This window comes from Hyperolius riggenbachi, chromosome 10 (assembly GCF_040937935.1).
Source record: "Hyperolius riggenbachi isolate aHypRig1 chromosome 10, aHypRig1.pri, whole genome shotgun sequence".
Lineage (NCBI taxonomy): Eukaryota > Metazoa > Chordata > Amphibia > Anura > Hyperoliidae > Hyperolius > Hyperolius riggenbachi.
In genome coordinates, this window is record NC_090655.1 from 26,127,158 (window position 1) to 26,141,714 (window position 14,557).

General features: G+C 44.8%; 1 protein-coding gene across 1 annotated transcript in view; it reads right to left on the reverse strand.

Annotated features, from left to right (window-relative positions):
- Positions 1-12,637, reverse strand: part of LOC137535684 (disintegrin and metalloproteinase domain-containing protein 9-like) — a 210,962-nt gene extending 198,325 nt beyond the window's left edge. Inside the window, exon 1 of the mRNA XM_068257548.1 lies at positions 12,532-12,637. Within this exon, the coding sequence (XP_068113649.1) occupies positions 12,532-12,637 (106 nt within the window). The remainder of the gene's footprint in view (positions 1-12,531) is intronic.
- Positions 12,638-14,557: the final 1,920 nt, after the last annotated feature.

A 14,557-nucleotide genomic window follows, 5' to 3' on the forward strand; every position in this document is an offset into this window, starting at 1 on the left:
AAAGCATAGTCAGTGTTCCCTGAGACCCAGCAAAGCATAGTCAGTGTTCCCTGAGACCTAGCAAAGCATAGTCAGTGTTCCCTGAGACCTAGCAAAGCATAGTCAGTGTTCCCTGAGACCGAGCAAAAGCATAGTCAGTGTTCCCTGAGACCCAGCAAAGCATAGTCAGTGTTCCGTGAGACCGAGCAAAGCATAGTCAGTGTTCCCTGAGACCTAGCAAACCATAGTCAGTGTTCCCTGAGACCTAGCAAACCATAGTCAGTGTTCCCTGAGACCTAGCAAAAGCATAGTCAGTGTTCCCTGAGACCTAGCAAAGCATAGTCAGTGTTCCCTGAGACCCAGCAAAGCATAGTCAGTGTTCCCTGAGACCTAGCAAAGCATAGTCAGTGTTCCCTGAGACCTAGCAAAGCATAGTCAGTGTTCCCTGAGACCTAGCAAAGCATAGTCGGTGTTCCCTGAGACCTAGCAAAGCATAGTCGGTGTTCCCTGACACCTAGCAAACCATAGTCAGTGTTGCCTGACATTTAGCAAAGCATAGTCAGTGTTCCCTGAGACCCAGCAAAGCATAGTCAGTGTTCCCTGAGACCTAGCAAAAGCATAGTCAGTGTTCCGTGAGACCGAGCAAAGCATAGTCAGTGTTCCCTGAGACCTAGCAAAAGCATAGTCAGTGTTCCCTGAGACCTAGCAAAAGCATAGTCAGTGTTCCCTGAGCCTGAGACCTAGCAAAGCATAGTCAGTGTTCCCTGAGCCTGAGACCTAGCAAAGCATAGTCAGTGTTCCCTGAGACCGAGCAAAGCATAGTCAGTGTTCCCTGAGACCTAGCAAAGCATAGTCGGTGTTCCCTGAGACCTAGCAAAGCATAGTCGGTGTTTCCTGAGACCCAGCAAAGCATAGTCAGTGTTCCCTGAGACCTAGCAAAAGCATAGTCAGTGTTCCCTGAGACCTAGCAAAGCATAGTCAGTGTTCCCTGAGCCTGAGACCTAGCAAAGCATAGTCAGTGTTCCCTGAGACCTAGCAAAGCAAAGGGAGTGCTGGTGAAGGTATTGAGAGTCTGCGCTATGGCAGGTATGTGTACAAACCCATAGTGAGAACTTAAAGAATGTGTTTTTAATGAATCTGGTATTTTTTAACCTCCCTGGCGTTCCGGGTAATGCGTAAATAAGTATGCATTACCGTTTTTGTTAAATATTTTTTTTTTCCTTGCTGTAGCTAGTGTATTGCTAGCTACAGCAGTACGCCATGCCGTCCGCATCCACCCTCCCAATCCCCGCCAGCCATACTTACGCGTCCGAGATCCTGCGAGAAGCATGACTTCCTATTGTCTCTTCTCCCGTCGCCATAATGATGATCGGACATGACGTCATGACATCATGGGGAGCTCCGATCCTTCCCATTGCGCAGCCTGGCGGTGATTCGTAGACGTTTCAGGGGGGGACAGCCCCTTTAGCGGCGCATCGTGGCGGATCGGGGGGTAGTGGCGGCGATCGGATAGAACATGTAGCTAGCAAAGCGCAAACTACATGTTCTGAAAAAAAAAAGTAAGTAAAAAGACCCTCCAGGGGTTGAGCAATCCTCCTTGGCTCGTCCATATTGCCAAGGAGGTTAAACAAGTTCTTGCTGTGATTGCCACACATGACTGCAGGAGCACCAACTCTCACTCACTGACTTCTATCAACAATCTTCACTCTGCCCTGGTGTGACCAAGTCAAGCCTTGCAAAACTTCTGCCATCTTACTGGACCACTTGTGTACCCCAATGTTGTCCTTTTTTAGTAAATCAGCCCCAATAGCAACAGAACATCTCTGTACAGCACTCCTGCAATGCTACCCGAGGAATCGGATCCTGATCTCCACCGAGTGACCCCATCTTACATGCGTATGAGGCTTAAAGAGATTCTGTACTGTCCAATTTGTACAATAAAAAAAAAACATACCAATCGAGTCACTGGGATCTCCTGGATCCCTCTTTGATGTTTCCACCGCTCTCTGCCGCAATCCTGGCTTTTAATCGCCAGTATCAGGCAGTGTTTACAAACAAAAAACATGGCCACTAATATATATATATATATATATATATATATATATATATATATATATATATATATATATATATATATATATATATATATATATATATATATATTTATTACAGTATACTACAACTTTTCATTACATAGTGAATTATCTGCACTCCAGTCTGGCATTAGTCACAGTTTCTCAGCATGTGACAGGCAGCAGCTCCCCCCCCCCCCCCCTCACAACACAGACAAGCTGAAGCTGAGCAGAGAGCCTGTCTTTGACTAATAAACAAAGCACCCAGAGCCTGCAGGGGGCGTGGAGGGGGCATGCATAACCTCTCCCTATCACAGCAGAGGCAGCCCTTTCCTCCCTGGTTCTACAAAGCTTGAGAAAGAAAAGAAGATTAGATATATTGCAGAGACAGTGCAAGTGAAACTAGAAAAGGCTGCAGTAATCCAGACCACATTAGAACAGATATAGGAACTTAAAGGATAGAAGAAATAAGGCTGAGAATTTTGTTACAGAGTCTCTTTAATTCAGAAATCGTTATAGACTTATAGACTTGCTGATTACATGTTGAGATTCTATGAGAGGGCCCTTTTGAAAATGGCACCATGGACTTTTCCTTTTTATGAACAACATTATATCTGGAGTTCCTTAGCAAAATGTTTGATTTTTGTACATGCATAATAAAGCAACATACATGCTTACTCAGCGCCTACACAGATTCTAGTTCTCAAGTGAGCTTTGCTGCTCCTCTTCTCAATATTTTTTTTTTATCCCAATCAATTAGGGCTTCTCTGATTAAATTAAAATATGAGAATCATAGACTTCTTCTTCTAACAATATTGAATGCTTTATTGACACAATGGGCTTGATTCACAAAAGGGTGATAACTGAGTTATCATGCCTAAAAGGTTTGCACGTGCAAACTAGGGTGCAAACTACTTAGCACCCTAGTTTGCACGTGCAAAGTTTTTAGGCGTGATAACTGAGTTATCACGCTTTTGTAAATTAAGCCCAATGAGAACAAAAACCCTACAAAAATTCCCCCATAAAAACAGATACACGGCGGTAGCCAACGTACCCCTCGCTCTCCCAGCCCGCCGTGTACAGCAATCACACCACACACAAGTTAAAGAGAACCCGAGGCGGTTCGTGGTGGCAGATGGGACACAGAGGCATGTTCTCTGCCTCATGACATGCCTCTATGTCCCCACACCACCGTTCTCTGCCCCCCCCCCACCGCTACGCAATAGCCCCCCGAGATTAGCGACAACATTTGTCACCATCTTGGAGGGTAAATACAGGAGAGCGATTCCCTGTTCAAAATGCCTGCCAGGGGAGTTCCTGCAAAGTTTCCAGAGCTTCCATTGGGCAGCTCTCACTCCCTGGCCATGCCCCCTGCTGCTCCCCCGCCTCCCTGAGCGCTGGGAGAGAGAATCAATCTCTCTTTTCAGCATCATGACCCAGAGGTCACAAAAGTGAAAGTGGGCCAGAGCAGCGGAGAGCGTCAGTTTTGCCGACTACTTGATTCTTCGGGGGAGAGTGAGATCAGGTAGCCCCACCAAAACCGCTCTCTGCTGCATTTTTATTTTTATTTTATGAGCCCACCTCTTTAAAGCTTTGGAGTGACGCATTTGATTAACGAGCAAGAGGTAGCTTGCAGCTCACCATAACAATGCAGCCCATTCATTTCTGATTTGTGCCTTCCTGTGATGTGTGATTGTATTATCTTTGTATTTAGTATATAAAGGATACTAACTTTTTACGCATCACTTTACACAGTCAGTAGGTATCTTTTTACTTCTTGTGGTTATAGGTGATTTTACTGACAGGGCCTCTTTAAACTGCTGGAACGCCACAAAAAGAGGAAGCCAATCAGAAGCCTTAGTGATGACAAGTGTTAGTTACTTAGTATTTGCATATCCTGATCCAGGCCTCGATTCATAAACTATTACCGCATGCGTTATCGCCAAAGCGGTAAATTACCGCATGGTATGTTGTTGATAGTGGATTCATAACATTTTACTCCTGTTTTTACGCATGTTTTACAGCATGCAGTAATAGTGCGGTAATAGTGCGGTAATGAAAACGTTGTTTGTGTCGGTAAACTGAATAAAGTGAATTCATGAAAAAAGGGGGAGTAAGGAAGTGATAAATAACGTGTTGTTATCGCCAACAAAGACCTGGCGAGTTTGTTCTACTCAGTAGCATTTTAGGTGACAAATGGAGCCCTTTCAACTTAATGTTATGGATTTTTAAGGATACAGAGGAAGAAGGATGGTTGTAATCTCATCCAGGTTTTTAGAAATCGTACAGAGTTAGATGATTTATAGGAATAATTATATATATGTATCTCTATATATAGTCACGTGTGTCTAAAACTGCCCACTTCTACCCAGCATGCAGTGCACCTTGTCATTAGGAAGTCAGCGGCAAACTACCGCACTCAGCAAATTATACCGACAGCTTTCCGCACCAGACGACTGCTGTCGCAATCACATCGCACTCTGAATTTTTGTAATGAATTCACTGCAAAAACCCTCATTTACCACTAGCGGTAATTTCCCGCCCTTCTCTGAACTACCGCACTCACTTTTATGAATCGAGGCCTATCCAGTAGGAAGCAAAGCCTTTCCACCACAGCTGACATGCCTGGACACTTTGCCGAGGCCAGAAGTGGAGCTGTTCTATACAGTAGAGAGGATGACTATGAATTGGATGAATTTTCTCATTTTTTTTTCCTCTCTTAGGTTCGGTTCCCACTTGAGCAGAACATGGCCTCAAGATCATACTGGGGATAATAAGGCAAGTAAAAACTTATCAACACAGATAAATCAGTATTTTAAGTGTTAAAGGGGAACTGAATTAAGAGGTATACGGAGGCTGCCATATTTATTTCCTTTTAATCAATACCATTTGCCTGGCAGCCCTGCTGGTCTATTTCTCTGCAGTAGTATCTGAATAACACCAGAAACAAGCATGCAGCTAGTCTTGTCAGATCTGACTTTAAAGTCTGAAACACCTGATCTGCTGCATGCTTGTTCAGGGGCTATGGCTAATAGTATTAGAGGCAGAGGATCAGCAGGATAACCAGGCAACTGGTATTGCTTAAAAGGAAATAAACATGGCAGCCTCCATTTACCTCTCTCTTCAGTTCCCCTTTAAGGGGGACACACACCATACTGTAGTAAACGTCGGGTCTGTCAGACCCTCCCACTGGACGAACGTTCTGCCGAAAGCACGTGTGTACACACTGTCGGCAGACTGATAAGACTGGAACTGTCAGAAACAGTCTTATTGGTCTGCCGTCAGTGTGTACACACGTGCTACTGTCGGCAGAATGGACCTGTCGTTTGCTACAGTATGGTGTGTGTACGCACCTTTAATTCACTGAAGGAGTTTGCCCTATTAACATGCAGTGATAAGATTAACAGTGAGAGTGTTGTCTTATCACTCCAGTCCTTAAAGTGAACCTGAAGCGAGTAAAATGATTTAAAATAAACACATGACTTGGCTGCAAATGAATATAACATACTAACCTCACCGTCAGTTCTTCTCAGAGGCTCACTACTTTCTTCTTACAGTGATCCCTTCCAGTTCTGACAATATTTTGTCAGATATGAAATATACCAGCAGCTGTTAGTTACAACTGAATGTGCAAGGTAATGCCAATGTTTCCGTATGGCTCAAGTGGGCGATGTTACAGTTTGAAGGGGAACTTCAGCCTAAACAAACATACTGTCATCAAGTTACATTAGTTATGTTAATTAGAATAGATAGGTAATATAATCTCGTGCCCACCCTGTTTTAAAAGAACAGGAAAATGTTTGTGATTCATGGGGGCTGCCATCTTTGTCATGGGGGCAGCCATCTTTTTGGTTGAAAGGAGGTGACAAGGAGCAGGAGACACAGTTCCAACTGTCCTGTGTCCTGATTACCCCTCCCAGCTGCACACGCTAGGCTTCAAATGTCAAATCAAAATGTAAAAAAAAAAAAAAATTGCACCAAAACAGTAGAACGAGAACAACAAAATCAGAAATCCCATCATGCTTTGCACAGCATCAGGGGAAAAAAGCCTGGACAGTTTTCTTCTGTGCAGCTAAAAATGAGGCATGTATAAGAGAAACAAAGTTCTGATGCTGTGAAACTGTTAAAGAAACACCAAGGGCCTGATTCACAAAGCGGTGATAACTCAGTTATCACGCCTAAAAGACTTTAGGCGTGATAACCTTTGCACCACACTGGTGAAAAGTCAGTTTAGGCGTGATAAGTTTAGGTGTGATAAGTTTAGGGGCTCGATTCACAAAGCGGTGATAACTCAGTTATCACGCCTAAAAGACTTTAGGCGTGATAACCTTTGCACCACTGAGTTATCACCGATTTGTGCTGCTCTTCGCGCGAAGCTACCGCGCGTACGCGCAAAGTCCCATAGGGCTTAATGGGAGCTTCGTGCGAAGAGCCGGGTGCTGCGCGCGCGCCTGCGCGCTTGCGCGCGGAAAACTCTGCGCGCGGAAAATTCACGCGAGTTTCTTCTTATCACTCCTAAACTGAGTTTAGGCGTGATAAAGGGCTTTTCACAGGCGTGCAAACACTTTGCACCGCTTTGTGAATCAAGCCCTAGGTGTGATAAGTTTAGGCATGCGAAGTTTAGATAAGTTTAGATCGCTTGCAAAGTCCCACACGCAAAGCAGCGCCATTAAACTTTATACGAAGTGCACCAGTCTTTGCTAGCGTAAAACTTTTGATCAGCTGTGCACTGCGGTGCTAACGCAGTTGGCGCTTAAACTTATCACACCTAAACTTATCACACCTAAACTTATCATGCCTAAACTTATCACACCTAAACTTATCACACCTAAACTTATCATGCCTAAACTGAGTTTAGGCATGATAAAGGGCTTTTCACCAGGGTGCTAACTGTTAGCACCGCTTTGTGAATCAGGCCCCAAGCCTTTTCAGTGCTGCTGAGTCGATTTTTAGTCCGGAGGTTCACTTTAACAGTGTGCTGACCAGGAAGCTGTTATGGGGTAATGGCCATTTTCAAAATGGAGGACAGGGAATTCCATTGATCATATTGGACAAATGGGACGCAGGAGAGGAGAAAGAGATTGAGTAGTAGACTACACAGGAGGTAAGTATGACCTGTGTATGGTTATTTTGACTTTTTATTTTCAGTTCAGGTTCTCTTTAAGTTATCACCTCTGTAGTTATTCTCACATGCTGTAGATAGGGAGGAGAGAAGCACACACAGGTAGGCTGTAGCTCCACCCCTTCTGCTGCCAGGACAATTACAGCTAGCCTGTGTAGGACAGCCAGCAAAGGAGAGAGAGAGGCCCCTTCTGCATAAACTAGTAAAAAATAAAGCGGACAGCTCAGAATGCTTCACTTTCTATTGCAGTCTGTAGTAACACTCCACTTAACGACAGCTGAGGCCAGGTAATAACTCCTCACACACTTTATACTTGCATTCCTCTCTGTCTTGTCTTTAACTTTAGAACTCTGTCGTTAATTTAAGGATTGAAACCTAAACCTTAGAAATCATTCCTTAACTTATAGATAGAATGCTTATCTTAAAGGGAACCAGAGGCCCCAGAAAAAAGATTCTATACATACCTGGGGCTTCCTCCAGCCACATACGCACGGATCGCTCCCACGCTGCCGTCCTCCGCTTCCTGTATCCAGCGGTACCGAGTCCCGTAGTTTCGGCCAGTCGGCGGCAGCACGCGGCCAATTGTCCGCATCACACGGGCTCCCGGCATACACTTACGCGTGCGGCTGCATACTGCGCAGCCGCACGCGTAAGGGTATGGAGGGAGCCCCTACTCATGCGGACAATTGGATGCGTCCGCCGGAAGTGACGGGACCCGGTACCGGGGGATCAGGAAGCGGAGGATGGCGGCGTGGGAGCGATGCAGGCTTATGGGGCTGGAAGAAGCCCCAGGTATGTATAAAATCTTTTTTCTTTTTAGTACTATGGCGTCTCTGGTTCCCTTTAAGGTTTCATGAAAACATAAAGAAGCAGCAACCGGGCACCGTCCTGTTACTGCATTTATTCACTGTCCGCAGCCAGATGACATGTGGTATTGAATAATAAACATCAAACCTGTCAGCAGTCTTGCATCAAGTATCGTAGATACATCCAGTGAGGCCTGCAGGGGGTTGTGGTGACCAGGGGGTGATGGATGTGCACAACAGCCGTTTCGCGCTCTGTAGCGCTTGCTCACGTGCGTATCCGGGCCATAATAGCGGATACGCACGTGAGCAAGCGCTACAGAGCGCAAAACGGCTGTTGTGCACATCCATCACCCCCTGGTCACCACACCCCCCTGCAGGCCTCACTGGATGTATCTACGATACTTGATGCAAGACTGCTGACAGGTTTGATGTTTATTATTCAATACCACATGTCATCTGGCTGCGGACAGTGAATAAATGCAGTAACAGGACGGTGCCCGGTTTCTGCTTCTTTATGTTTTCATGTAACACTGGGAACTTTCTTCCTTTCTTCCATACTGGTAGCACGTCACTGTGCATGTCATGTTGCGGCCAGAGAAGTGAGGACCTGTATATGTTACACTAGAGCGGGCGTTGCTCACCCTCATTACTGCCGGGTGCCCAGCTTCCACCCCTTGATCTACCCCACTCCCTTTAAGGTTTGCTGGAGGTAAATTGTTTAGCGAATACTACATGCTTTATTACCATGGTGATAACAGTAAAAACAGCACAGAATCGTTATTAAAGATGGGAGATGAGCTTAGTAAATTGTACCCTATGTTTTAGATTTTGGCCCTTTACATGACAGTTTGACATCCCTGCCCTAAAGCATCTCTTATGTGTATTGACACACAGGAGATGAGCTTAGTGAATTGTGGTCAATGTTTATTCTAGTTGTAGCAGTCAAAAAAAACTAAATAACCCTCAAAAACCCAGTTTCACAAAGTCAGAGTTTGATGTGCATTGTAATGAGTGAAATAAGTATTCGATCCCAATGAAAAGATGTTGGACAGAGCAACTGCCGGTTACTAAATGCTTTTGAAAATAAAGAAAACCCTGAGAATCACCCATGAGGGGATGGGCTAGTCCACAACCTGCCAGTGCTTTCAGATTTCTACTATCTACTGTAAGTGAATGCAACATAGGAGAAAAGTAATTTATAGCACATTTTACTCTGGGAGAAATGTATTTTTTATTTGTTTTTCATGTATTTCTAATTTTTCACGATAGAGGCCTTTTAAAGTCATTGGGAATCGCTGTTAAAAAAAAAAAAAAAAAAGCCAGCTACTTACCTAAGGAAATGGAAGGCTCTAGGTCTTATAGATCCTTCCCTCTCTTCTCCCGGTGCCCTTAATGCAGCGCTAGCCTCCCTGTTTGTATGGCCCGTCGCGGGGGACTTTGGAAGTCTTTGTGTGCCGAGTCCTCCCGAACACTGGCAGCTCAATACTGCGCATGCGCGGGAGACGGTGCTTGCGCGTGCGCAGTATGGAGCGGCCTGTCTTGGAGCACTCGGGCTCCCGATGACTTCCAAAGCCTCCCTTCTGCAGCAGACACCGCATTATTTGATCAAAGTGGTTGAATACTGCTACGGGGGAGCCAGTGCTGGAACGGGCTCCGGGAGAGGAAAGCCTCATTAGGACCCAGAGCCTTCCCTCTCCATAGGTAAGTATCTGGTTTGTTTTTTTAAATAACGATTCCCAATGACATTAATGTAGTAAAATTAACACAACTGCACATGCACCTGCCATGCGTACATTTGACATGATATAGATCCATAAACACGATCACACACATTCTTACACACAAAGCAATACAACCTTGTGGAAGTCGCTTGACTAGTTAACTAGTTGCATATAATGTAGTTCCCTACATGAAACATTTTTTTAGTATACTCGCTTGCGTTCTATAACGTGCACTAAAATAACACTTGAAAATTTTAACCGCAAGATGTGAGCACAAATCTGTGCATGAAAGCGTGTGCAAAAGCCTAACGCAGTTTCTCTAACGCAAAACCCCAAAATTCCATTTAAAAGAAGTTGACTGCAACCAGGCCCTTGTCTTTGTTTCCCCCTCATCTCTAGAATACTTTCTCTGAACTTAAGCAGAACAGTTTAACATAAAGAATATTTAGATTTTATTGTAAAAAATCTTTGAAAAATTCCTTCAATAAAAGAAAGTTGAAAAATGAAAGAAGTTCTATTAAAGTTAAGATAGTCGAGAACAACTTTTTGATGCTTTTTCTTTTCTCTTTACGTGTAAAGTGTAAAAAGTATAGAGAATGAAAATTCGCAAAAAAAGTGTTCTGTATCCACTTACATTTGAAATACAGTAAAATCCCTTCATAGTAAACTTTAAGGAACTTGGCCAAGTAGTTTACTATATCAGTAGTTTACTATGTCAGGATTGGTCATACATTGTTTATTCATAAAGGCGCATGACCTAGAGACCATATGCAATTCATTTTTTCTCTTGAGTTTTGACAATTTGTCATAAAATACCTTTTAAGCCACCAGTAAGCAAGGAAACACTCAAAATAAATTTGATAGTACTTATTCACCAACTTTTGGGTACTTTTTCAATTGTAAAATGCTGAAAAGTTAGTTTAAAGAGAAGATACAAAAATCACCTAGGAGATAACTAAGGTGAAAAAGTGAATTGCATATGGGCCCTAGAGTTTTCAGTAGCCGGAGGTTTACTATATCATCTTTTAATATAACGAGATCCTACTGTATGAGTAGTCCCCGATTTGCGAACACTGGACTTACAAACAACCCGCTGATATGAACAGTCCAAACATTTCGAAATTTTACTTTGTTGGAAACAAGAAATACAAAAATGTGTTTTGTTTTTTTTTCAAAAAGATCTTGTAGTTTTTGAGAAAAAAAGATTTTGAAGAATTAAAAATTTTAAGCGGGTAAAATAACATTTGGCTGTTGTACACTAGGGGTGCAGGGGAAGACAGAGGCGACAAAGTGTGTGTGTGTGTGTGTGTGTGGGGGGGGGGGGGGGGCGGAGGTGGCACAGAGGTAGGCACAGGGGAACAGAGGTGACAGAGAGAGAAACTGGAGGCACAGGGGGACAGAGGTGACACAGAGGGGGACACTGGAGGCATAGGGGAACAGAAGTGACACAGAGGGGGACACAGGGGAACAGAGGTGACACAGTGAAGGACAGTGGAGGCACAGGGGGACAGAGGTGACACAGTGAAGGACAGTGGAGGCACAGGGGGACAGAGGTGATACAGTGAAGGACAGTGGAGGCAGGGGAAGTGTAGAAGAGGTACAGGGGACAGAGTTAGCACATTGCTTCAACTTATAGACAGATTCAGGTTAAGAATAAACCAACAGTCCCTGTCTCGTCGCTGTCCCGTTGCTAGTTGGGGACTACCTGTACTCATTTTTACAAACAGGCATTTAATAAGGCACGCTGCAAAAACTAGGGTATAGCAACTGAATGCAAACCATGAGGAAAAATGGGATTAAGCTGTGACTGGGTAAGGTACAAAACTACAAGCATATCCTGGGACACAGCTCCGCGTTTTGGGGTTGCCTGAGAAATAGTGGATAGTTCTAAACCATGATGCTATAAGTTAGGCTACATCTTGTCACCCTCCCAAATTCTACATAACTTACCCAAAAACAGCAGCCACAGGAGCAGCACCCGTCCCTCCCGCATGACTTGAGAAAGTGTAGGTTTTCATGGGCCGCTCATAACAAAGCACTCAGCCACATTGTGTCACAGACGGCCTGAGGAACCAGAAAAGCCAGATCTCAGCTCTCCACCTGGGTAAGTCCAGGAAACGCTTCTCAATCACTCAAAGACAAACTATACGCAAAGGCTGCGGGCCCTTAATCTCTAGTTATCTGGCTTGCAGTCACTACCATGTATCCCCTTGTCTTATTTCTCTCTGCTTCAAACACAATAGGGGAATGATAGCTGAGTGAGTTGTGTGCCGCCTCCTACGCTGCGCCCTGAGGCTGAAGCCTCTCTCGCCTCTGCCTGGCCCCCTCCTACACTGCGCCCTGAGGCTGGAGCCTCTCTCGCCTCTGCCTGGCCCCCTCCTACACTGCGCCCTGAGGCTGGAGCCTCTCTCGCCTCTGCCTGGCCCCCTCCTACACTGCGCCCTGAGGCTGGAGCCTCTCTCGCCTCTGCCTGGCCCCCTCCTACACTGCACCCTGAGGCTGGAGCCTCTGCCTTGGCCCGGCCCTGCCTGACAGCATACGATTAATAACCTGACAGCAATTTTGAAGAGATAAATGATACAGAACCAAGCAGTATCCAAGGAGAGAACTGACTACTTGTGGAATGCAAGAGGTGCAAATTTGGGGAGCCCCAATAATATCAGATACTATTTGCTCAGCCATCGCTCCCAGACTGAGTGAATTATGGCGTTGTCTCTACGATCATTAATCCATTTTTTTTTATATGGAATGTCTTGGTCAACACATGTAATAATCCATAGCTGATGCATGAGGTGGGAGACAAGGTAGTGATCCAATTTCTAGCCACTTACCTTGCAATGGACTGAAAATATTCTGATGGTGCCTTACAAGCCTTGATACTTTTTGTTTATTATTATAGAGACATTTCGCTGTTATTGTTCCGTGACCGTCAGTCATCATTTACCTGAGAGAATGGCATAGAGGAATCAAACGACCAGTCTTTTATTTATTTTTTTATTAATAGTTTATTACATTTTTAGAAACTTGAGAAATAAACATTCACATTTGGATAATTCATCTGTAATTAAAGACAAATCAAAGTTCATTAGTAGACTTTAACCCGACCAGGTCCAGTCAGATTTCCCACAAGTCCCTTTTCTTGGAGAGTGGGCAAGTCCTTCAATTCTTGTACTCCAAGGCAACCATCTATGGAGGTCCCACAAAGAGCAAGTGACAGCAGTAATACCCCAAAAGAGGATCTAATAATCTCCAAATCTGTTTTGATTTGTGGCTTAATGTTTTATTTAGTTTCGTTTTTGATAGTGTGTGAAAGGGTTAGAGTGTCTTTTGGGTTCGTGTGGCTGCCTGCATTCCCATTATCTGTCTGGCCTTATGGGAAGTTCTTAAATTCCTCTAAAGCACGGGTGTCAACACACAAATACAAAGTGGGCCAAAATTGAACACTGAGACCAAGTCGCGGGCGACCCTCAATGTCTAGTGGCCGCCTCCCTCTCTTATGAAGTTACATGTTGTCAAATGTCTACCTGGTGTCTTGTGGTCCCCCCCTCTGCACCCCTGAACCGTTACCTGGGGTCTAATGACCCCCCCCCCCCTCCTCTATACAGTTCCTTAGAGTCTAGTGCTTTCCCCCTCCCTCCCCTATATGGCTTTCCTGGTGATCTATGGCTTCACCTCTAATATGGCTTCTCTGGTGGGCTAGAGTGGGCCAAACATAATGCAATGTAGAGAAACCACTAAGACGGCTCTGCGTGTCAGATAAAGCCCACGGGCTGGAGTTTGACATGAATGCTCTAAAGGCTCGTACACACGCCTGACTAAAGTCGGCCAAGTCAGCCAATAACGACCGCCTGAGTCATGTACAGCGGCTCCCAACCCGCAAGTGATGTGCCTGGCAGTAAACTCACCCCTAGTGACAGCCTATCGCATTGTTCACGCCGATTCCCCGCTGTGTGATGTCATGGACGCGTTCCTTCCAGCAAAGCAACAAAGCGTGTTGTCCGCTACATAGCTGACATGTCTGTGCAGCCCGGCCCAGCGTTGTCCCCAAGAGGATTAGGTCCTGATCCCTGACAGGTGTTTTTTGGAAGTGATAGAACGTCTGTCTTGGCTCCCATGCTGTTATTCTCTTCCTGTATCGGGGAACACTGGGGCTCACTTTGAAGGGAACCTGAATTAAGAGGTGTCTGGAGGCTGACATATTTATTTCCTTTTAAACAATACCAGTTGTATGGCATCCAAAGAGATCAGCAGGGTTGCCAGGCAACTGGTAGAGTTTAAAAGGAAATCAATATTGCAGCCTCCATGTCCCTCTCACTTCAGGTGTTCCTAAAGCCTTGCAGGTCCTGAGGACTGAGCTAGAGCAGAAACTCCACCCAAAGGGAACTCAGAGTTTACTGTCCCTCTCTGTTCACCCAAAAACTAACAAGGTTAGTTTGGATGTGGGCTTAAGTTAACTTCATGTTCAGGCATAGATTTTATATGGAAAACAGGGGAGAATTGGCAGCGCTCCTAAACCAGGCCGCATCTGAAATGACTACCAACAGAGGCGTGCAGAGCCCACTAGAGGCAAATTCACATCTTGTATTCAAAACCGATGCTAAACTATGACCTGCCACCTCTCCCTGCTATATAGGTTTTGTATGCATTCAGTAGACTATCATTTTGAAATAAATATTTGCTAAAAGTTTTTTGTTGAAAACTATAAAAGTGAACTGCTTGCTTCACCAAATCACAGACCTTTATTTCTTCCTCAGAAACATGCGTCTGCCTGCTTATTCCGGAGCCAGTCTGAGGCCACGCCTCCCTGCCAGAGCAGAATGGTGAGCAGAGTAATCACTCTCACCTGTGTAGGCCGCT